Source organism: Ammodytes marinus (genome assembly GCF_949987685.1).
Source record: "Ammodytes marinus genome assembly, chromosome: 24".
NCBI classification, from domain to species: Eukaryota; Metazoa; Chordata; class Actinopteri; order Uranoscopiformes; family Ammodytidae; genus Ammodytes; species Ammodytes marinus.
Window position 1 is genome coordinate 11,767,530 of NC_137228.1, and position 24,761 is coordinate 11,792,290.

The 24,761-nt window shown below is 39.1% G+C and overlaps 1 protein-coding gene across 2 annotated transcripts; it reads right to left on the reverse strand.

Annotated features, from left to right (window-relative positions):
* Positions 1-2,964: 2,964 nt before the first annotated feature.
* nab1a (NGFI-A binding protein 1a (EGR1 binding protein 1)) lies at positions 2,965-20,022 on the reverse strand. Of its 2 annotated transcripts, none has more exons than XM_080053130.1 (10): positions 19,969-20,022; positions 19,615-19,697; positions 15,568-15,926; positions 14,764-15,207; positions 14,187-14,320; positions 13,386-13,437; positions 9,861-9,980; positions 8,452-8,620; positions 5,969-6,121; positions 2,965-5,446 (listed from the first exon to the last, which is right to left on the reverse strand). In XM_080053130.1, the coding sequence occupies exons 3-10, from the start codon at positions 15,922-15,924 to the stop codon at positions 5,370-5,372; spliced, it is 1,506 nt and encodes a 501-aa protein (XP_079909256.1). In that variant the 5' UTR covers positions 15,925-15,926; positions 19,615-19,697; positions 19,969-20,022; the 3' UTR covers positions 2,965-5,369. The 2 variants fall into 2 exon arrangements, with proteins under 2 accessions (XP_079909256.1, XP_079909257.1); XM_080053131.1 differs by having other exon boundaries at positions 2,965-3,496; positions 5,326-5,446; positions 19,615-20,016.
* Between the last annotated feature and the right edge of the window lie 4,739 nt (positions 20,023-24,761).

The window sequence follows — 24,761 nt, forward strand, 5'->3', positions numbered from 1 at the left end:
ATTTTCTTATAGAATATTTTACAAGAATCCACATTTTCATAAAAAACAATCCCTTTTTTGCATTTGTTTGAGTTCTGAGCTTAAAAATTTATGCAAATGCACCTACGACATGGTTTTTCCCAGTGCCAAGGCCTCAACCCCATCCAACAGCTTATTTGTCCAACACTATAGTCTATTTAGTCTATAAATAATCTTCACAATCTATTATGCTTTACAATATTTTCTTCTGTACGTTGTAAATTCCAGTTTAGTTGATTACTTCCCTGTGTCTTTGTGTTGTGACATTGGTTTTAAATATGGGCCGTGCATTGTGTCTGACAACCTTAACGAGCTCGATAGTGAGTAAATTATCAGGAGCTTTGTTTATGTGAGCGAAACATTTTCTATTCTAAAAATAAGACTATCTGTCACATTCAGTATGCAATTAAAATTCAGCTGACTGAAACTGTTCGGTTGAGCTACAGTATCTGCTTGTATACAAGTATGTCCTATGTACATTAAAGCTGTAAAATCGTGCAATAAGCAACAATGTTTTGTGTTACTTTTTTGATTTTGATGCATGGATATTGATCTCTATATGCTCCGTATCCTTTACGTAAGTATTTAAATAAGTTTTTTTCTATGCAGGTTTTGTCCCTTAAAGGTGGGGTCAGCAATTCTGGAGAACGCTTGTCTTCTATGGTTGTTGATTATAAGTGATTTTGACAACAAGCGATATCCAGAATCACTGACTCCACCTTTAACTAACTATGGTTTTCTGCCTGTCTTGAGAAACCTTTGATGACATACAGTACATAAGAAAACTGCCACTGTTTCAATCTAGCAGCAGCAGCTCTCGAAGTAAATTAAAGTAATTTTTTTGCATTATACTCCCAAATGAGCAGATTTTTTGGTTCCCCCGTATGAAGCAGAAAACAAAGGGAGGAAGGAAGGCAGATCCCTAACGAAGCTGCAGGGAGGAGAGGCGATAATTCACTCCGACTCCCACACCTTCTCAGAAGCCGTCTCACTTTCCCGCTCGTGTGCGCGCCTTATAATAGGTCCTAGTGCGCACACTCGGCAGATCCCTCCCACGCGCCTTAGCGGCTGACTTCCGCCCACCGCCCGTGGAGCCGCCCACTTCCAGCCGTTACCAGGGCAACACATCATCATCATCATCATCAGTGACTTGCACTGGAAATCAAGGGAGGGGAAAGGTGTGTGGGTGTGTGTGTGGGTGTGTGTGTTTGTGAGAACCAATTTGAGTTTGAGACCTTATAGGAGTGAGGACAGTTTTTGAAAGTGAGGACATTTTGTCCGGTTCTCACTTTGGGACAGGTCTTTATAGTGCTGTTTGAGGGTTCACACTAGGTTTTAAGGCTCAGGTATAAATTAGGTTTAGGTTACGGGTTGGGGTTAGGCATTTAGTGTTGAGGGTTAGGGTAAGGGGCTAGGGAATGCTTTATGCCAATGAGTGTCCTCACAAATATAGCCATTGAAATCTTAACTGGTGTGTGTGTGTGTGTGTGTGTGTGTGTGTGTGTGTGTGTGTGTATGTGCATGTGAGGGAGGGAGGGAGGGAGGGGATGATGGGAGGAATGTGAAAAGGACCTGCGTCAGAGTGAGTCATCACAGTTTCACAATGTGTTGATGTGACGCTGATGCAAATGGCCTGCGCGGGGATTCATCTCAGTAGAAGAGGACAAACATAGTTTTTTTAACCACTGATCAATATTAAGATTTCTGTGTATTTTTCTTCCATAACAGTTCTTCTTCCATGAAAAATTAAATAATGATTTTAACCCTGGCTTTATCCAACATCTGTTTAAACAATAACTTATATATTGCTAAATTTGCCAAACATTTCTGAATGAACATTTCATACAAAAATTAAGTGTGTTAATGTCAGTAATAAACTGGCAAAGTTCCATGATGATTAACTCTAACTTAAAAATGTTACCCTATTCACCTGCAGTGCCTTATGTCTGTCTCTTCTTAGTCTTTCCCTGCCTTGCTCAAAGGAACCTGCGTAGTTGTCGAGTTCACATTTCAGGCCAGCGAGGTACTAAAACTCCTGCCGCTCCTCCCTGTAGCTGGGAACAAATATATAATTAACCAAAACATTGTTATCACTGTATTATAGTGCTACAAATACTCTATCCTGTTATCAACGGCACTGCAAGTTAGTCACTGCACTCGTTTTTCCATCAAATCCAGAGCTACCAGATTCACAAACAGCTTTTTTCCAAATGCAATAATCTCTCTCGAAAAAGATAACTCCTAGTGAAATGTTATACTATGTACTTTAAACACTCTGTCACAGACCCTAGGCTGTGTATAAACACTGGAATTGTTTTCCCGTCACACACACAGTATGGAGAGGTAACAGATCTTGAGGAGACATTAACTAATGTTGACAAGAAGTTGATTTTGACTACAAGCATTCTGCAGAATCACTGACTCCACCTTTAATCCAAGGGCGCACTCACACTAGGCAATCCGTGCCGTGCTTGGCGACTAAGGTCTAGTTGGTTCGACCAGTGTACAGCCCCTCTCCTGTAGCACCACTTGTCTCCTACTCCAACACACGTGATTCAAATCATCAACTCATTATGAACTTGTGCAGCTGCTTGATAAGGAGCTGAGTGGTACTTTAGGAGAGCTTTGAAGAACACGTGATTTAAGTACATTTGGATAGAGAATTAGTAGCTCCAGTTTATTTATTTTAATTTTTTTATTTAACCTTTATTTTTCCAGATAAAACATTAAGAACATTTTCTTATTTACAATATTGATCTGGTCCAAGAGGCCCCACTAGGAAGTTGGCAGCATTTGAGTATTAAATTAATGTTAAAGCTACAAGTTCAAATGTAAACGTTCCAGATTTCTCCAGAATAATCCTGCTGCAATGAACCATTAAGAACATTGATCACAGAACACACTTCACAATAGAGTTCAAAAAAATAAAGTTTAATGTTCATGTGCTGTATAACAAATAAAATATATTAGTGTTTAAAAAACAGGTGCATAACTACTGTAGGTGAGGCCTAATCTAGCACTTTACAATAAACAGTGAGGAGAACAGTGATCAGTGAGACGGCAGGTCAGACATGCGCTTTTCTCAGAAACATATACAACAGAACAGTCACGCTAAAACTAGGCCAGTGTTTGAGCTAATCAGGGCTTGGCTTTTTCTCCCAGAATTCACTAGCTAGTTTTTTTGATAATTTTTATTTTATTTTTTACATCACAACACAACTTCAAATCCTGGCTAGTTTGAATCGAAAACAAAACCTTGTGGATTTTTGTGAAGAGAACGAAAATGTCTTTAAATACAAATACAAAAAGTGAAGACAACATTGACATTTCCCAAGTTGTAGGTGAATTCCCAGCCTAAATTATACACATACAGTTACTGAGCACTGACAAAATGAATCCATATATAGTATGCAAATAGACTTATTACTTACATAAATATTGCATTGGTCTGTCATTACGCTGAGTGAGACTACACTATCTGTAGGGAGTCAAGGGGGAGAGGAGAGTTAGACCAAACGGACGTATTTACACATAGAAACACAGTGAGCACTTACTCGTTATGCATTTACCTCTAAACAGCAAAAACACATCTTTGAAATATGCACTGATGGCAATATAAACACTGTTAGGAGCTAAGGCTAATCAACATTATCATCATGTAAAGATTGTTTTTTATACACCAGACACTTTCACACTGTTGTCTTTTTTTCCTTAGAACTTTTCTTTTTTTAGTTTTTGCTCTACATACATATAAACACTGTGTTGACACCAAGAATCTACAGCAAAGTTACACTTGACAAAAGGAAAACCCTGGTTGAGATATTAGACTAGCACTATTTGTTATCATGTACTATTTACAGACCCAGGTATTTGCTTTTTTAACTGTTGTTGTTTAAAACCACAAACTGAGGCAACCGGCAATCTTAAGATTTTGTTAAGGATTTAAAGCTATAGTGCGTTACTTTTTCATATAAATGAAAGTCCATTCCATATAAGCCATCGCTTATACCAATATCAATATCGCTTGTACATGTGAAGTGTTGACAATAAAGCTGACTTTGACTTTGACTTTGATTAAGCCTATCAGCTCTACACAACTCTCTGTGTATTTCTCAGTATGGCCGCGTTTACAAACTGGTATCGCCCACCGACACTGGTGCAGGAGCTCAGAAAAATCCCAAGAAGAGCCCAAGAAATGTTTCAGTTGTGGATTTTACTGCTAAGAAAAACCTGGACATACAGCAGAATGTATAAAATCCATGTGCCATCATTGAAGGCTTTACCTCATGTAGATTCATCAACAGTGTTGTTGTAATTACTCAGAATTACTCACGGGGGCGACAGAAATTACGCACTATAGCTTCAAATGTTGAATGATTTTACAGCCTGTGTATAAATACAGAGGCTTTATTTCCTGAAATGCTCCCTGTTTGCAAATGCATGGTTTCAGTTCAACAACAAATGTTTTTTTTGTGCTAAATTACAAAGTGAAATTAACCAATGAGCTTGGCCCAGCCATCCTGTCGAGCAATCAAAACAGCTCCTATACACCGTCTTCTTATAACTCCTCCCATAAATATACACAAGACAAGAGCGTTTTTTTCCCCCATTCAAAGTGAACAACAACATAAAACTCACTTGCAACACGGGCTGAATCCTAACTCAATCTCCCTACAATACTCTTACACCTTTGCTTTGCCTCAGTTAGATTTAGAAGAGTGACAGAGGCTCAGGGGACAAGTAAGTAACCAGACAAACGCTGCTAAAACGTCAAATATTAATGGGTACGTTTTGGCATTACTTCCGTTGCCTTGAAACAGCAGGAAAGTGTATTGTGAATGTTTGGATACCAGCCTTTGCAGCCATAAATTAATATAATACGTGAATTATTTGGATTCTAAAATTAGTTTTAAGGCCTTAAAACACTGGCTTTATGGTCATATAAAGTATATACATTTCTACTTTTGTCTTGTCTGGGAATCTACGTTTGAGTTAAGACTCAGCCCTGGCATCAAAGCAACAGAAATACCACCGAGGCAGAGGTAAAAAGTTTACAAACGTCTGCAACAAATCGTTCTTCAATTCCACATATATTTTAACGTGTACTATGAATGAACACTCAAAGACCTGTGGGAGTGCGAGGGGCTTTCAACGCGCTCTGTAGGTGCTTTGGCAAATACTGTTTTTTAAACAAAAAAACAAAAAAATCAAAGAAAAATAAATGCTATTCATGAGGCAACATTGGTTGTTAAGGCTCTACTGTGGCTGTGCTTGCTTAGTTTCTATTGACGTGTGATAACTGCATACTTTCAAAATGTGAGTAGAATGGATTGAGGACCAGGCGGGAGGCACTATGTAGAGTCTTCCGGCTCTGACTTGATGGTTTTCTTCTCTGTGTTGCTGGACGTTCGCTGCGACGTCCCGTTTTCTGCAGAAGAAGATGAAGAGGTGAGAAGATTTTCAATACTCTCAACCAAATATATCAACTTCTAAATTTACACTTACATCAACTACACTTGCCATATTCATTATTTGCACTATTCTGAAGGTTATTTCAAAAGGATTTGTGCATATGTTGTAAATTGTCTGATTTGTGGTACATTTTGTTCCTGAAAACATGCAGAAAAACACATTTTTAAGACCGGTACATTTTATTTTTAGATTTATAAAATTAAAAAAGGTTTAGATTCACTTTTTGGCTTTTAAAGATTTCCAAATGTACACATCAGTTAAATATTGCCAAATTTGCATTTTTAACGATCCAAACATTACTGAAAAAACTGTAATACAGAATTAATTGTCTTAATGTCAGTAATCAACTGGCAAAGTTACATAATGACATCTACGAGCTAAAAATTTTACCCTATTCACCTGCAGTGTCTCCCCTTAAGTGTCCTTTACCCTCTACCTTATTCCCAATTGGATAACAGCCCTGTATAACATCACTGACCTGTTGCTGGTGTTTTGGTCTCGTCTGTATTGTGGTTGTTGTTGTGGTTGTGGTTGTGATGGCGCTTCAGCTCATTGGCTAGCTGCTTGCCCAATGGGAGGTCTCCTTCCTGCATGTTCTGACTCACTACTCGCAGGTTGATTGGTCGTTCATCTGGAAGAACAAAAAAAAATGTATTCTCCTTTTGTCAAAAACTTACACTAACTACATCATATATGATAAAAGCATATTTAAGGTGCAGTGTGTCATGTCGGAATATTAAATGGCATCTACTGGTGACATTCCAGATTGCCATGCTCCCTTGCTAACCCCTCTCTTTGGGAAAATGCACAGAAGCTACGGTGGCCTTCAAGGACAAGAAGCTAGTAACTAAAGATGGCATCATCCACCACTGCCTCAAGTCTTTACTCAATATCAAGTGATGAGGTGAAGATGTATTTAGTTATTTACTCTATAGTACTTCTTTATGGTCTTCAAACAGGAACATTTCCCCAGAACACCCACTATATAGAAAAAGGCATATGGTTGTGTAGTTTGTCCGTTCTGTGCTACTGTAGAAACTTGGCGGCGCAACATGCACTCAGTGCCCCACTCCTATGTAGATATAAAAGGCTCATTCTAAGGCAATACAAATAATAATAATCCAAGAGGTTATACGCTTATTAAAACATACTTATAAATATAATATTGCGGTTCTACTAGGTCTGTTTAGTAAATGTTACACACTGCACCTTTAAATCAAGCATTTTATCATAAATCTCAATCACTGTTGTCAACCCAGTTGGATAAAAGCAAACATCGGCCCAGATGTTGCCCCACATGTTCGATATTCCCACTGGTATCAAAGCGTGTGTGTTTGTGTGAAAGCTCGAGAGATAGAAAGAAAGACAGAGAGGGAATATGTCAGTGTTTTCTGCACCAATACTCCGCCATACTGTATGCTTAAGACTGACACAGATATTTTATAGATTGTTGCGTTTACATGCAAACTAACATTACAGAGTCTTATTCTGGATTTGATCATTTACTGTATTTATGTGATATCAATCAGACATATCGGCGATCGAATTTCCGAGGTGGAAAATGCACCGAAAGCCGAAACAACAACTAGGAAACACGGGAAAGATTCAATTCAGTTAACTGTCACAATAAAGCATCATATTCTCACCTATTTTGAGCTGGACAAATTGTTACAGCTGTTAGAAAACCATGTTTATTTGTACTGAGGGCGAATGAAGAACAAAACTCAATGACTGCCTTCAGTCCTAAGGCTCTAGTCTATGTTATTGATTTTCAGACATTTTCCTAAAAAATGTGTGTATATGCATCCTCAAGCAGTTACTGGCAACTACATTTGACTTATTTAGTCAAGCTACTCTAGTGAGATATAACACAATGTGCAATAAAAGATGAAAGAATATGTTAAAAACGGCTCTGTAAACTGGTATGTAAACAAAAGGGGCCCACCGTAGCTTGAACAATGCCTGTTTACAGAGCCTAGGCTGTGTATTAACACCAGATTGTTTTGAAGTGGACACACAGTACAGACAGGTAGTGGATCATGAGATATTTACTGATTTTGACAAAAAGTGATTTTGACAACAAGCGTTCTCCAGAATCACTGACTCTACCTTTAAGAGAAATCATTATGTATACAGGAAAAGACTGTGGGATAAGTAGAGGACAAGAATCGAATAAATTAAAAATGACAGAGAAAAGGAACAAGAGTAAGAAAGAGAGAGAGAGATAGACAGAGAGAGAGAGAAAGAGAGAAAGAGAGAGAGAGACGCCCCCCTCCAGGCAACTGGCTGGAGGTAAACAGGCGTGGGCGTGATAATTACAGGTGCATTGTGGGATTTGTGGGAAGCGTTATAATGAGCTGTCGGGAGTGGGTGAGGGAGGAAGGGCATGGAGATGAGATGAGGCCCGCAGGAGAAGTCAGAGCCTGAATAATGAACGCGTCTTTCTTCTCTGTGTTCCAGGAGTCACACATTAAAACAAGATCCGCAGCTATAGGTTTCTATCTGCACAGCCATGTACACATACTATGGCATTTATGAAAATCTTAATTTTAGCATGACACACTCCCAAAATGATAAAGTCATCTTAGGCTCTGGCTCAGTGTCTTTGAGTGTATGTAACAGCAGCATATTCAGGCCAGAAAAGTATGTTTTTCTGCGACTTCAGATGCACTAACTTTATGAAAATGGCAAATTATTTGGGTCAAAAATAAGCCTGATTTTGCACTGAAATAAAGGAAAACACTTTTGTTCCTTCTTTAATATAATTTTTCCATTTTTCCATTCTGTATTGACAGTGTGGAGTGACACAGATGAAATGTGGTAAAGAGGGGAATGACATGCAGAGAACATCCCGGGCTTGATTCAAACCCGGGTCTGAGACCCTGGTACATTTGAACCACTAGACCACGGAGCGCCCCACTTAAACAATCTTTTTACAGGAGCATTTGAACGCTATCTTACCCTGGCTGTCCCTGCTGGCGTCCGCGGAGGCTCCGTTGGTGTGTTGGGCATCGTTTAGATACTTTAAAGCAGCGGGAGGAATCCTCCAATCTAAAGCCTGGAGTCGCTCCTGTACCGCCGCGTCCTGAAGAATCTCCATCTGACGAGCTAGCAGACGCTCCAACTGGATCTGGAACACACACACACACAATAAGACACGTTATTCAAGATTTGAAGATTTAAAAGATCTGTTTATATGTTAATGTCTTCCAACACTGACGCTCATATATTAGTAAAAACTGAAAAACAAATAAACCTAAAAATTATTCAAACATAAGTTAGAAAAACAAGATCTTCAACAGCAACTTCTCAAAACGACATAAAAGCAACAGAACTGAGCTGGAAAAAAATTATTCTGACTCACACATTAATTTACAAAGAAATAACCACTAATGGTTGCTGTAATTGTGTAATTATCACTCCCTGATCCAATAGAATATGATGCATAGAATAACATGGAGGGCGAGTGAGCCAAATATTGACAGTTGACGCCTCAGATGAATTGAAATGTGCATCAGTTAAAGCAGCAGGGATCTTTGCTTGTTGTCAGATTATTATGGGATATGGTGGTAGTGTAAACAATATAAACGTCTGTGACTACAGCCATTAAAACATCTTCTTCTTCTTCATTTAAATGTGGGAAAATCACATCAAAATGACACACACACACACACCCATTGATAAACCGGCTATATCACATATTTACACCAGAGCAAACATATGTTCACACCTGAAGAAGAGAGGGAGTTCTTCACACGCACACGCACTCTCTCACACACACACACACACACACACACACACACACACACACACACACACACACACACACACACACACACACACACACACACACGCACACACACACACACACACACACACACACACACACACACACACACACACTTGAGCATGTTTCCTGGGTAATGAGTTATCATAAAGCTCTCCTCCTACACTGCGGTTCTAATTAGGGAACAAGCGTCAGAGTGGAAACCTTTAAAGAACATTACTGGGATCAAACTGAATCCACAAACATCTGTTCACATGGAAATCTGTATTAAATCTGACCATGCTGAGGTTCATCTCTAACTTCTATATTCATAATCTGAATTTAAAGGTGGAGACAGCGACACTTTTTATCAAAATCCGTGAAAATCTCCTCACGATCTGCTACCTGTCTGTACAGTGTGCGTTGAAAAATCCAGTGTTAATATACAGCCTGGGCTCTTCAAACTGGTATATTAACAAAGGGGGCCCACTACTATAGCTAGCAACATGCCAGATTACAGAGCCTAGGCTGTGTATTAACACTCGGTTTTTCAGTGTTGATACTCTCATAATAAATAGTACTTTTTCGTGTTTTTTTCTCCTACCTGCAGATTTCGACCGACGGTTTCTTCCCCTTTGGACTTGGCGCAGGCCAGCTGCTCCCTCAGCATCTCCTGCCTCATGTGGATGGCCTGCAGCGCCTCCTGGATGTCAAAGAAGTTCTCCTGTTGGCACAGAGGACAAGGTTTGAGAGGATTTAAAGACTAATATGTTGGTTAGTTTAATATATAATAAGGATAGCTATGGATTTGATACTTTTTTGTTTACAGAGGCCATTTTTAAACTCTATTATTTTTACTTTAATTTATTCATTCATATGCAGTTTGTACCAATATCAAAATATCATTAAATAACTTTAATCATTCTGCTTTGGTGACTGTTAAAACAAGCTATTATAATCTCTTTAGTGAAAAAGTATTACATTTCCAATATTTGCATTTCCTCTGAGAATTAAACAAAGTGGAATTTTTGGGAGTTTTATTTTTTACAGTACAGCCTGGAAGTGAATGTTTTGCAGGAGTTCCCCTACTGCATTAGGAACTAGGAGATAGTTTTAGTGAGCAGGTGTCAGTTATTTAAGTCCCTGCAGAGTTCACATCGGCCACATGTTTTCAATCATGGGTTTACAAACTGAGAGGAACTATTCATTCACAAGGAAAACTCTCAAAGTGTGTCAGGAGACGAGCGCTGAAGAAGTGTCTTTGTACTCTGTTCAAGGCTGAAGCTGCTGTGTCCACTCTGTTCTGATGACTACACACAGAGGGGCTGCGTCTGCCAAATCGACACATCATCTAAGGCATTTTTTAAACATCGGACATTAACCAATGAGTGAGCTTCAATCGAATAGAATAGAGTAGAGTAGAAACCGTTATAGTCATTATAAAATATAATATATGGCCGTAGTAGCAAGTGATGATGTCACAGAGGTCCAGACTGCTGTAATTATTTCATGACATTTTTTTTTTTACAAGAGTTGCTTTCAATTCCCAGTCTGATCGGTATGAGTAGGTCATTATGCTGTTTGCATCAATTACACATCAGTTATTTAGAGTCGTCATTTAAAGAAACGTTGAATCTCTGTATTTTATAAATCCTGGTGAAGTCCTTGAATGTAAACGTGATTAAAATTTGCTTCTAGAGGCGCATAAATAAAAGAAGCAAACAAGAACATTCATACCAATAAATGATCAGCTTAAATTGTGCCAGTGTTTGTACATATACATCTATAAAATATATTGCACTGATGAAAAGAGTTATTGCAACACCAAATATGAAGCTCATTCATTATTTATCACTAGCAACAACAAGTACAGTGGTCAGATGTCACACTTTAAAGACAATATCCTGCATCATATTTTCAAATAAACTGAGGAGTGACAAATGTCTAGTGCAAGAATATCTCATTGACAGACTGGCTCTTTCACAAAGGAAGTGATGTGTTTCACCACCTGTGACTGAAACTACAGAAACTCAAAGAATTCACAAGAATATCACAGGAACATTCGAGCCTTTAGAGAACAATTAATGCTTTGTATTAACCACTAGTGCATAATAATCCTCTGTATGAGGCATGTTTTTGAGCAGATAAAGTTTAGAACCATATAAATAACTTACAGTTTTACTAATGATCATATACTGTGTTGAGAAATTTATGAATTGCAGTGTTACCCAGGGGGCAAAGTGATTTTATGGACATGGAGCGTTGTAAAAGGTTGTTCACCAAAAGTGAAATCTAGGACCTTCCACGATCACAACCTGGGTGGACAACCTTGTCAACAAGCTGCTGGTAAGCTAGAGTGGGCCGACATAGCAAATCAGAACCACTGTTTAAAGGCCAGGACACACCAGCCCGATAATCGCCGTCGTCAAAAAAAAAGACGAATCTGTTTGGTGTGTGCCGTGACGTCGGCCGACGTAGAGGTCGTCGGGCTTGTTTTGAGCCTGTCGGCCGCCGATTGAACATGTTCAATCGGCGGCCGACCGTCTTTCATTTGGAGCAATTTGATTGGTGGAGGGCTAGCGAATCAGTGAAGCCCGGAAGTGAGGCGGGTAGCACAAACAGCTAACAACAGCTAGCCATCGTTTTAATGTGTTTGTTCGTTTCGTTTTGAGAGTACTCACATGCATCAACCCTTGTTGACTGCTCGACACCATGCTCGACACTCTCTGCTAAAAATTGTGCTCTTATGGTCCATAAATATAAATACGTATTTCTATCTATGTTTATGCTCTAGAGAGATGTCCAATCATTTCCGGCTTTCGTATTTTTTCGGGCCACAATACAGATTAGCGCCGCCTGCTGTTGTGGAGACATTACGTCCCGCGAGCGTACGGAAAATAAACAGTCGTCTCGGTGTGTTCTTTGGCCCCGACGGGAAGACTGGAGCTTCCTGAAACGGCCGACTCCATTTTTTGCGTAGTCGGAACATGTCGGACTGGTGTGTCCTGGCCTTAAGTGAATGGGGGTGAATGGGGATGGGCTAATGGGGAATTTTTTAAACGTATAGATATCATTATGAGACTTTGCCAGTTGATTACTGACATTAAAACAAAAACCTTTTGTATTACAGTATTTTCCAAAATGTTTAAATAAATATGAAAAATCATCAATATCTTACTAATAATGTGAACATTTGCATATCTGCAAAGCCCCAAAATCTAGATGTTGGAAGAAAACAAAGTCAATTTGTTTTTAAATTTTGAAAACAAAACAAGTGTCCAACTGCCTGAAGCCTTTCATAATCACAGTTCAAATTTGATCAATAACTGATAGAAAATAAATTTTTTACACAGTTACATTTCATGTGCCATGGACCAAAAGTGTCCTTTTGGAGTCTCCAGCTGGTATTTTAGGAAACGGCTAGACATTCCCTTGGAAAAAACAGTGTAAAAAATTCATTTTCTATGGGTTATTGATCAAATTTGAACTGTGATTAGGAAAGGCTTCAGGCAGTTGGACACTTGTTTTGTTTAAAAAATAAAAATAAAAAATTGACTTTGTTTTTGTCCAACATTTTGGGGCTTTGCAGATATGCAAATGTACGCATCATTAGTAAGATATTGATGATTTTTCATATTTATTCAAACCTTTTGGAAAATACTGTAATACAAAAAGTTGTTGTTTTTTAATGTCAGTAATCAACTTGCAAAGTTTCATAATGATATATATAAGTTTAAAAAATTCCCTATTAGCCCACCCCCATTCACTTAAACAGTGCTTCTGATTTTCTCTATGTCGGCCCGCTGTAGCTTTCCAGCAGCTTGTTGACAAGGTTGTCTACCCAGGTTGTGATCATGGAAGGTCCTGGATATCATTTCTGGTGAACAACCTTTTACAACGCTTCATGTCTGTTTTTCAAAAAAAAGGGGTTTTGCCCCCTAGGTATGTGGAAGTTTATGTGACAAAGGTTTAAAGTTTATATTGTGTGAAAAAAAACTTTGAAAAAAAGTGAATAATATCTCTGAAAAAATTTAAATCTTAAAATAATTAAATATATTAAAGTGTTAGTTAAGTATCCAAAATTATCCAAATAAAAAGTACGAGATGTTAGTTTTTGCTGTTCGCTCACCTCTGTTTTAATCCTCTTCGGGGACGGCTCGTCTCGGTCTCCACAGCGAGACCTGCAGAGAGAAATGTCAGTAAACACGTCAGGACTTTAAACTTATTATTATTTATCCCTAATAGGTGTAAGATGTAAGCACTGAGATGATGGGGACTTAAGAAAAGGTCACAATAAGAGGCTGATATAGTAGATTAAAACATGAGAGAGAAAATTGAGGCCTGGAATTTAATTTAAAAAGTATCGATGTTCATTTGTTGTTGTTCATGATCCGATACCTGTACATACTGTGTGTGGTGTGCGCTTCAAAAAAATCTGGTGTTAATATAAAGCCCAGGCTCTGTAAACTGGTATGTGAATAAAGGGTATGTAAACTAAGGAGACAGTAGCTAGCAACATGCCAGTTTACAGAGCGTAGGCTGTGTATTAACACTGTATTTTTTTTTCAGCCCACACAAAAAGAGAAATCACAAAAGTGATTTTAACTACAAGAATTCTCCAGAATCGCTGATTCCACCTTAAAGTCTCAAAGAAGCTATGAACAATGTATTTGTCATATAGTCTTGTTTGAGGACAAAGTGTCCCTTCAAAATAAAAGCTGATTGTCACAGTAGTTTGGTACATATTTATTTGGCAGGTAGAAAGAAAGATGCTCAGAGTTAAAGGTGTAGTGAGCGATTCAGGAGAATGTTTGTTGTTTAATCACTTTTTCGTCATAATCAGTGAATATCTCCTCACAATCCATTACCTTTCCATACTACAGAATCGCTCACTACACCTTTCAGAGGAAACAAAGGTTGATTGTCTTACTTGCTGGTGCGGTAGGTGTATTTGTACGTGACCTCTCTGGAAATCTGCCGTGCGAGTCCAAACAGTTCGTCTCGTCGCGTCAACAGAGCCATGTCCCTCATACAGAGCTGAGCCGCCGCCTCATTCACTGTCAGCTGCACACACACACACACACACACACACACACACACACACACACACACACACACACACACACACACACACACACACACACACACACACACACACACACACACACACACACACACACAGTGAGTCACCTTAGCTTACACAAACTAATATCAATATTCATGTATCGAGCTGATATTGTTATGATCACAGTTTCTTCTACTTGTACTATTAAATTTGAGGTAGCCTTGATATCTTTATTTTTAGTTTAGTTAATTAACCCATACTTGTGCTGTGTTTTTACGTTGAGGCTTTTGTCAGTTTGTAGATGCAAAAATGTAAAACAAACTTGAATAATTTCTTAATGTCTAAATAATAAAAACCATAATTGAAAAAAAATATACATTTTTCGGGCATATCATTTCAAGCAGTAAAGATATACTGTATACTTTAGTGTGTAACATAATACCTCATGCAGCGTGAGGTGTCTGCCGTCCCTCCTCTTGGAGTCAAAGCGTCCATAGATGGCGCTGTATTTACGGATCTCCTCCTCCCTGCGCGGGTCATCGTCGCTCAATTCAAAGATGTGTCCGATCATCTTTGCCAGTTTCTTGTTGCTCTTCAGTTGCTCTTTGACGTCAGCTAAGTCTGTTTTAGGAAGTCCCGGAGCCATTCTGTCCACACACTCTAGAACCGACTGCACAGCGGCCGCGTCTAAAGCCTCTAAAGCGTCTCTAGGAGAGGAGGGGGAGCCCAGGTCCGACGGAGACAGACTGTGCTCGCTGTCGTTACTATGACCCGACCAGAATCGCCCCTCACTGCTTCCCTGGAGGGGCGAACCGCCCGAAACCTTGTCCCGAGCAACGTCCAGCTTCCCTGGGTCGGAGCAGGCCGCGGCGAGGGCTTTGGGAACCTATTGGGACAGCCAGTAGAAGTTAATAAAACTATAACACATTCCAGAGGTGCCACCGTAAAACATGTCCCTATCAGTCCTGTCAAACGGTAAGGACAGTAAACAAAGTTTCATAATATTGATTTTTATTTTTGTAAAAGCTTATTGAGACACCCACATTTTATATCATATCTTGAATTTTACTAATTTAGACCAAGTTTTCAGAGGCTTTAATAACTACAGCCATGACAACAGTAACAGCGAGAATAATAAAATAATAAGCCTAAAAAATTTAATAAATAGGTAAAGTCAGCAGTAGTAAAAAATATTATTATTCATTATTTTGGTTACTCATATAACCAAAATAATGCCTTTGTGTACCTTGACGCTGGCGGTGTTGGCCCTGTCCTGCCCGCTGAGCAGAGTGGGCGAGCCCTCGGGCAGCTTGTACACGGGGATGCTGCAGACAGGGAGTGAGGTCAGCGGCTGGTTGAAGATGGACGGGTTAGTGACCCAGTCCCTCAGAGCTTTCTGTAGCCGACGGACGTGCAGCGGTTTGCTGGCCATGCCCACCAGAGCCATGATCTCCAGGAACTCCTCCTCTCCGGCCTCACACAGCTGCTGCACGTCGTCGCCGCCCTGCTGGATGAAAGCCTCGTAGTAGTAGAGCAGGTTGGCGCGCTGCAGGATGCGGTACAGCTGCAGCTCACCCAGGGTCCGGGGCAACACCGCCGCCATGCCTGAAGGGAGGGAGGACAAGAGGTTAAAGGTTTTATCTATTATGCAAACTTCACTTATTCTCAACAGTACAAAAGGTTAATACTATTTAAACTAAAAGACCTACTTCACTGGTGGGAATATGAAGGTGTATTGAACTCTGAGATCCTATGTAGGTGTACCAAAATTAGCAGCTTACACTGACAATGTCGTATACGATACGTTTCGTATGAAAAATATACACAACTTATATTTGGTCTGCACACATTATTCTTGGCAGGTGCACAGTGGCAGTTTATCAGGCCTTAGCAGGTGCGTGAATGAAGGATTTTATTTAACCCTGTTTAGTTATCGACATCTTTTCAGGTGTTTGAAGTTGAAGAAATGGGATAAAGACACAGAACCAGACATTGCAGGTGTATTAAAACTATATTTCGTGTTTGTTTGTTCGGATGTATGGAAGGTAAAAAATAAAAGATGACTGGAAAAAAGTTTCAGAGTTCTCAGGTGTTGTTTAATGAAGTGAGATCACAGGACAGCATATGCAGGAGTCAGTGACAGACAAAAAAGTAATGAGCCTTTTCGACAGCAAGACTTTTTAACATATCTTGACAAAGTCTCTTGATTGGTCTATCTTGTTGTCTTGTATCTTCTCGTCCAAAAAATTCTCGTTAAAGCTGTACTATTTCAGGGATAATTTTGTATTTCTAAGACTTGCAAAGCATGGGTCTACTCACGAGGAAAGACATTTCTTGCAGTAGTTTATTGCCATATTCTGAAAATCATAGTATTTTGAATCTACTATTTGAGCTGTAAGTGTCTCCACATGCATAAGAGCAGATTTCAGAACCCAGGGAATAAACCTTTCCTGGATATTTGGCCCTCACAAAGCAAAGAAAGTCTAGCATCTTTCACTTGCTGTCTTCAATTTGAGAACCTTTTTTGACCTATTTGGAAAGGATAGATGACACTAATATAGGAGTTTAGTGTTGCTGCTGACCCCAGTTTACTTCTCATTTGTAGCCCTATTTATTTAGGTTAAATTTTAATTTGTATTTATTTTCTGTATATTTATTTTAGACTGTTCTTTAATTGTGTTTGTATGTTATTTTTGTATGGTTTCTTGTTCTTGTCAGCATTGCACTGTTTGTTGAATGTCGCAGTGTTACTGTTAGAGGGATGGGGCTCTGTTGGAGCAAAAGTAGGGTGTGTGGGGGTTATAATATATATTTATCTAACTGTATCTGCATTGCCTTCTGTATGATTTCTTTAAATACCAATAAAGAAAAAAAAGCGACGCCGTCATTAACTCTTGCTACAATCTAAGTCCTCACAAAACAAAAACACTTGAAACTGTAACAAATGCATGTCATTTTTCATCTTAAAATTTGATAAAAAAGCTAAAGTGGAGGTCTGAAAGAGTCTTGTTTTTCTGCCTCTCCCTATGTGCTGTGTGTGAGGCCCTTGCGGAGGCTTCTCTTCTCTAACAGAGGAGTGGCAGTCAGCAGGCTCCGGGTTGCTGGGAGGACCACATGCCTGTCTCCACCCCTGCAGGATGTGTAGGTGGTGGGCTCGCCTCGCCTAGAATAGGCCCAGAGAGCCAGGCAGGCCTCCACTTAGCCTGGCTGAAACGACCGGGACCAAAATCTATCTGTCTGTCTGTCTATCTATATTTCCAGAGAACAACTTATCTATCTATCTATCTATCTATCTATCTATCTAACTGTAACACAATGGCTTGTGTCAACATGAGTGTGGCGTTGGCAGCATAACAGACCAAAAAGACGTACCGGTAACGTAGTGATACGGTGAAATCCCTATGGGAAAGTAATGTCACCATGACAAGTGGAAAACGTTTCCATTCAACTTTATCCCACAAAAGGTCAAGTAAAAGAACAGATAAGTCAAATCTGATTTGTTTCTATCCACAACTCATTAACTCATAACTTTAATCGAATATGACCCCATTTGTATTTACAAAGCACTGGTCTGCCAATTAAGTTAAACTATAACTAAAAATTCCACGATTCGAGTTAAAACGCTTATATTGACGATGACCGGCAGTTTCAGATGCTGTTTTACCATTAATCTAACATATATTTAAAGCTGATATTTTTAAGAACCGTCAAGATGGGTAGGTTGCTATTAAAATGCAACTGGAGCTTAAACGATTAGTCGATTTATCAGAAACTAGTTTTGAAATGGATTAATCACCCTAGCCAAGTAAAAATTCTAAAGATTTTCTAAATGTGGCCTTTTTTAAATGAGGATTTGATTCTTTATATTTTGGACTGTTAGTTGACAGATACATATGTGACCTTCAGACCTTGACCTCTGAGAGAATATACACTCAAGAATATTTCAATATATTCTACCAAATCATAGACAATTTGTTTTAACTTGTAGCTTTAAAAGTACAGTAACACAGCTAATGGAGGTCGCAAGTTCTGTTACAAAAGGTGTTATCTGCTGTTTTTTTAAATAAAGTGACAACGTGTGAAGTGAATAACTATATTTAGCTGCTGTGTGTGACACCAAACCAGCAGGTAAACTGTCCATCAGCTGCCAAGACAGATCTGTGTCTAGAGAATAAAATAACCTGGCACACACAGCTAAAAGAAAACAGTCACACTGTGCGTCTGCAAATAGAAACTGGATTAATTAAGTTAACTAAGAAAATAGCTTAAATTAAATAATAATATTGCTCATTCTAGGTGTGTTGGTTCAACAGCCGTCTGCACATACCCTCAGCCTGCCATCTCACTCCAGTTTTATTACAGCAGATGTGTGTGTGTGTGTGTGTGTGTGTGTGTGTGTGAATGGTGTGTGTGTGTGTGTGTGTGTGTGTGTGTGCGTGTGTGTGTGTGTGTGTGTGCGTGTGTGTGTGTGTGTGTGTGTGCTATAGGCGGCTGTGAATGGCAGGCTCTAATTGAAGTCCACAAAAGCGAGTTTAGCGAGTTCGCCTTTTCACCTGGAGAAGCGAGGCGTGCGCTGGAATAATAGCACACAGGCACACAAACACACACACACAGGCTACAGATGTGTGTCGTTTTCCGGGTGTAATGTTATGCCACGCAGCCGACCGGGAATAAAGGGACGAATACTTTGACTTCACTATGATTCAGAAGGAATTTTTCCAGTTTCACAATAATGTTGAAAGAATAACAATTGGGATCTGGGAACCAAGTGGTCATATATGAGTGTGTGTGTGTGTGTGTGTGTGTGTGTGTGTGTGTGTGTGTGTGTGTGTGTGTGTGTGTGTGTGTGTGTGTGTGTGTGTGTGTGTGTGTGTGTGAGAGAGAGAGAGTTCCCTAGTCCCTGGATGCCTCATATTTAGCAGAATAATCGAGTCACTAATGTCAACAATAATATAAATCAGCCAATGACACACAAGCTCTAAAAACTACTACAGTAATACACATAGTAACTTATGGTGCTTTTTAGTTCTTTCATCTCCCATTGCATCCTTTATATTCACATAATAAACATTTATCATGAAAAGGGATGGTTATACTTCACCTATTATAGTCTTCACTCTATAGAGACTTACTGTATAGTGCACATAGGCTACTTATCTGATGAGAATTTGAATGCATTGTTCTAATATTCGTAATAACAGGCAGTTACATGGTGCTGTATTTGCAAAAAAAAAAAAAAAAAAGCATAAAAGCAGCCGGTGACATGCAAGATGAAATGTTTAATGGTGCCTACCTGGTGAGTTTCTAGCTCCCCTTGGTCCGCCCTGGTCCAGCTTTTCTTCTTATTCTGTTCCTTATTAATCAAAACAAAGCCGCCTGGGTTTCAATTAGTGCCACCGAAAATCCCACGAAGAAGACGGGATCCCCCAGGACAGGCAAAGTGTGTGGAATGATTTTAGAAATCGAAAAAAATAAAAAAAAGGTTAGAAAAAGAAAAAAAAATACTTCCAAGACAACACAAAAAGCCAAATAGCGTTTGCTGCTGGTCTTAACGTGCTCAAACCGAGCGACACTCCTCTCCTCTTTGCAATCTTTCTGTTAACTTTTTTTCAAATATCGCAGAATATCATTGAAAAAAGCCGCTGACCTTTGTGCGTCTTTTTCCTCCAAGTGTGTGTCGCGTGTGTGTGTGTGAGTATGATGAGTGAGTGCGTGTGAGTGTGTGTGAGTGTTTGAGTCCTCTCCCAGCGTCTCCACTCCCCTGCACTAGTCACCACTGTCAATACGCACACTGTCACGCATACACACGCATGCTTCCGATTATAAGTAGCAAAATAAAAGCATGAGCATTAAGAACATTTTATGCACTGAGGAGGCTGAATTGAAGCATGTGGTTTATTCTCAGAATGCAAAGGAATGAAGTAAACTATCTCAGCTACATTCAAAAAGTGAAAGACTACATAGATACTACATTTTATTTAGTATTGAGATACATTACTCGAGTAAAAAAAAAACAATACCGCAGTTTAAGAATACTCCACTACAAGTATTGCATTTAAAATCTTACTGAAGCAGATGTACTAACTTCTTGGTAGCACATTGTTATTGTAATTGTATATACATTTAGTTTTTATCTTTAAAATTACATTTACATTTTTTATTATTTTTATTATATCTTATATTTAATGTATGTATATGCCCATGTAAAACACCTTGAATTGCTTTGTATCTGAATTGTGCTTTATAAATAAACCAGCCTTTGCATAAATACTGTGTAGCCTAATAGCGTAAGCCACATGCTTTTATTTTGTAAGCACTTCCTGTGTTGTCGCTTTCACGTTGTATGCAGCTTGACGCGGGCAGCAGAATAAAGTGGGATATTCCGCGCGGTTGCCACAGAGCCCCCCCCCTCCCCCCTCTCTCTCTCTCTCTCGCCCACGCTGCTCCCTGCGTGACGCAAATCCGCGCGTGGGCGGACACACGGGGCGTGGGAGGCTTTCTGCACGGAATACCAAACACAGGCAGGTTCAACACCCACAGACACAGCACTTTGCGCACTTTGTGTTCTCAGACTCACTTACTGTGGAGATTGTTTCATTATCTGATCCGGAGCTCTAAATATTATCACAACCAGTAATCGAAAATTGATACTAGAATTGATCACTGTGCAGTTTTGCTTCCGTTTTAAAAGTATGGTTTTGGAACAATGCAAATGCAGTATGAGTATCTTGCCATATAGTCTTCATAATTGTATATTTATAACATTCATTATCTTTAAATTGTGTTTTTATGTATATAATGTCTTTATAAATATACATTATGTGTTTGTAAACTATTTTCTATCCACACATGGTTGGTATCCGTACTGTATGCTTTCTCTTTTTTCTATATGTAGTTTATTTTCTATACTATGATTACATATAATTTTCATTATCCTAATTGTGTATGTGTAGTCTATATGTACAGTAGTCATCTATAAGTTACATTTTCAAAATAAAATGTGCTATCAATTCAAAATGTTCACTTTTATTATAAAATGTGTAGGTCAATGTGAATTGATCTATTGTTCAGTGACTCAAAGGCATCTGTGTCATATTGTCATGAATATATAAGCAGACAGTATGCCATGGGAGATATCTGACTGATATCAGGTGTGGTCACGTGTGTGAAGTTACACTCAAGTGCGTCAATGAAACAGGCTCTTATGCAAATATTAAAATTCGCATTTCACAATTGTACAATCAGCAGCTACAGTATGTGACGGGGCATGCAAATGGTTTCCAACGCAGGGAAGTGGGTAGCAGGACGGTGTGTGTGTGTGAGTGTGTGTATGTGTGTGTGTGTGTCTGTGTGTGTGTGGCAGACATACAGAATGATGGAAATACAGTAACTTGAGTCATACGTTTGTAATTATTTACTACTACTGCAGAATACTACTAATATAATACTAATACTAATTACTACATGAACACAATCCACATATTCACACTTTAACGTCTGCTACAGATTCTAACACAGCTGTTAATGATACAGCTGCTGAGCCCAAGTTACTGGTTTGATTACTTACAATGATACTGCTATTACTGCTTCTAATTCTACCTTAAAGAAGCTATGAGGAACTTGTAGTTATTGTTGATTGTAGCGCCCCCCTGCCGTAAATTGTTTGGTCTGGATTCAGATCCGAGCAAAGGCATTAATCATAACTATATGAAAATAGCATTCTTTCACTGATGGTCTTGTTTTCTGTTACAGGTCATTTATGATCATCAAAGGAAAACTGAGACTGTTCCAGAAACATTTAAAAGTTCAAGATTTCCTTGCTGTATTTGCAAAAAATACAGCAATAATAATAATCAAGATTATCAGATTTATTAGTAGTTATAGTAGTAAGGTCACAGGTGATAGAGTCCATGTATCTGTAAAATACCAGCAGGAATAAGTAGAGGCATTACTGGGTGATTCTTGAGTATATTGAAGCCCAGAGGAGTGAGTAGAACGCCCGTAAACGTTGCTCTCCTGACACCCTCCGCTCAGATCAAAACTCCACATCGCGACGGCTTTGACTCCGGTTGATTCTCCATCAATGAGTTATTTTGGGGAATTAGGCCAGGCGTCACCAGCGTAACACCCCAGGGACCAGACCAGGACGCCTTTTCACTGATTAACCCCCCCCCCCCCCACACTCCCACCTCCCAAAACCCTGCAGACACCCCAACCCCCACCTACAGCTCCATAACTAACACACCCTCAACACAGCGGCACAATGTAATAACACACTCACTGCTGAAGCTCCTTTTTATGTGTATTCAAAAGCCCAAATGAGGAGAAAACTAGTATTTGTATAGCGTGTGTGTGTGTGTGTGTGTGTGTGTGTGTGTGTGTGTGTGTGTGTGTGTCTATGGGGGTGGGACAGTTGCTTCTGAGATCCTCTAATTAATTTCAGAAGGAATCTAAAACCAATATTAAAGTAAAAGTGCAACATTTTACTCAGCAAGCTTTAAAGGGGTTAAGAGGTGTGTTTTGTAAGTTCACAGAGCTATGCTAACCAAGCTGAGCAAACCGACTTCTTATTCATCATACAGACAATGAACTGCGATGTTAAAATGACAAGTTGTGGGTTAAGGTAAGGGTTTTGTGTCAGCAATGGGGCTATTGACCCAACATGTGTTATATGCAATTAACTCTTCATGCTTCAATAGCAAATTGTACTTTTCGCTCTAATGTAAATTATTTTGATGAGTAAATGATGATGATATTATTTACTTCAAAGGTCATACACGCTTTAAAGAAAAGGAGCTACGTATATAGCAGAATGATAAGCTTAAGTGTTTTTAAATTTTTAACCTCACGAGTATCTAAACTAGAATTAATGTTAATATGTATTACTGTTAAAGAGTCCACAATGACAAAGTCCTCAATCAAAAAGCAAATGGTGAAATATGTTGTTTTTCAAAGATCAGGAACTTCCAAGCAAACAAAAATGTATGATGTGTTTTCCAAACGCACTCATGGAGCAGGTAGTCAGGTAGGATTCCTAACCGCCCACCTTCGGCCGCCAAATCCTCATCTGGCTGCTCTGAGAGTTTGTGTGTGTGTGTGTGTGTGTGTGTGTGTGTGTGTGTGTGTGTGTGTGTGTGTGTGTGTGTGTGTGTGTGTGTGTGCGTGTGTGTGTGTGTGTGTGTTAATATGCAGATATGACCTTCTTATGGTGTTCTAGTGGATCAGCCTTAGAGCAGACGGGGATCAAATCAAATTCTGAAAGATACGAAAAAGAGAAGAAAAATATCAGCTCAATATCTCTCTTTGGACTTCTGTCCACACACACACACACACACACACACACACACACACACACACACACACAGGCGCGCGCGCACAAACAGCACTCAATATCAAACAAACGAGAACCAAACAAGAACAAATTATAACGAGTGTGCCAGCAGGAAATAGGAGGTCCACCCACACGTTGAGGTAGGTCGAAACCCGGTCGGCCTGTTCCCACAAGTCCCAGTTCCCGAGTTTAGGCACATTTTTACACTTTTACCGTCTTGTTTTTTCATGTACGGGCATTTCAATTTACCTGATTGTTTTTACAGAAGACAAACGTAATGGCAGGTTTATCAGACAAAGTTGCAGAAAAAAAGTCTCTAAACTTGACATAGAAATTTTGGATTCTCCCTTGAAGGAATAGCTCAACATTTTGTGAAATGCACTTTGTCAAAGTTATATGAATAGATTAGAATAGACAGAATATTTTAAAGCAAGCTAGCAGGACTGCTCATAAAGACTGACATTGGTCAACTAATTTGACGCAAACTGAAATATCTTAAAAACTATTCGATAGATTGATATGACATGTTCTAAGAGACGACAACATTGGCGACGATATAGAGCCTTTAACCCATTGATGACTATGGCAATCTAGGATGCATGTCCTTAATGCCTGAGGGTTTTCTGAAAAAATAGTACGAATTGTCAAGTCTACCAAAACCTTAATATCTAAGCCTGTGTAGCACATAGAAACGTGAAATAAAATACATTTAAAAGTTAAGGTTCACAGGTTTTATTTAAACATGCTCCCTTAGCGCTTACAAACCAATAAATATTTCAAAAAATCATCAAAATTAGATGAATTCGAAAATTATTAAATATTGTTAATAAATAGATGCAATGTGTTGTGTGATTTTCGTCAGTAGTCTATAGTAGACCTTGATTCTGCGCACCAAACGCCACTAACTGTTCTGTCGCCGACATAGCTGGCGTATTTTTTTTGTTATTTTGTTTTATTTTTATTTTTTATTTTTTTTTGATTGACATGATTTTCGGCAAACCACACAACTTTTGGGTGGTCACATGGTCTTAAAAAAATCAACAAAACCCACCTCATGTGTATTTGAACCAATGACAGTGCATTCTATGCTGGGAATGCCATGAAAATTA

Coding starts and splice junctions, on each gene's coding strand:
- nab1a (XM_080053130.1), bottom strand. CDS start 15,924: ATGGCGGCGGTGTTGCCCCGGACCCTGGGTGAGCTGCAGCTGTACCGC. Junction 13,438..14,186: donor TACACCTACCGCACCAGCAA/GTAAGACAATCA, acceptor TTCTCTCTGCAG/GTCTCGCTGTGGAGACCGAG. Junction 5,447..5,968: donor GACCAAAACACCAGCAACAG/GTCAGTGATGTT, acceptor CTTCTTCTGCAG/AAAACGGGACGTCGCAGCGA.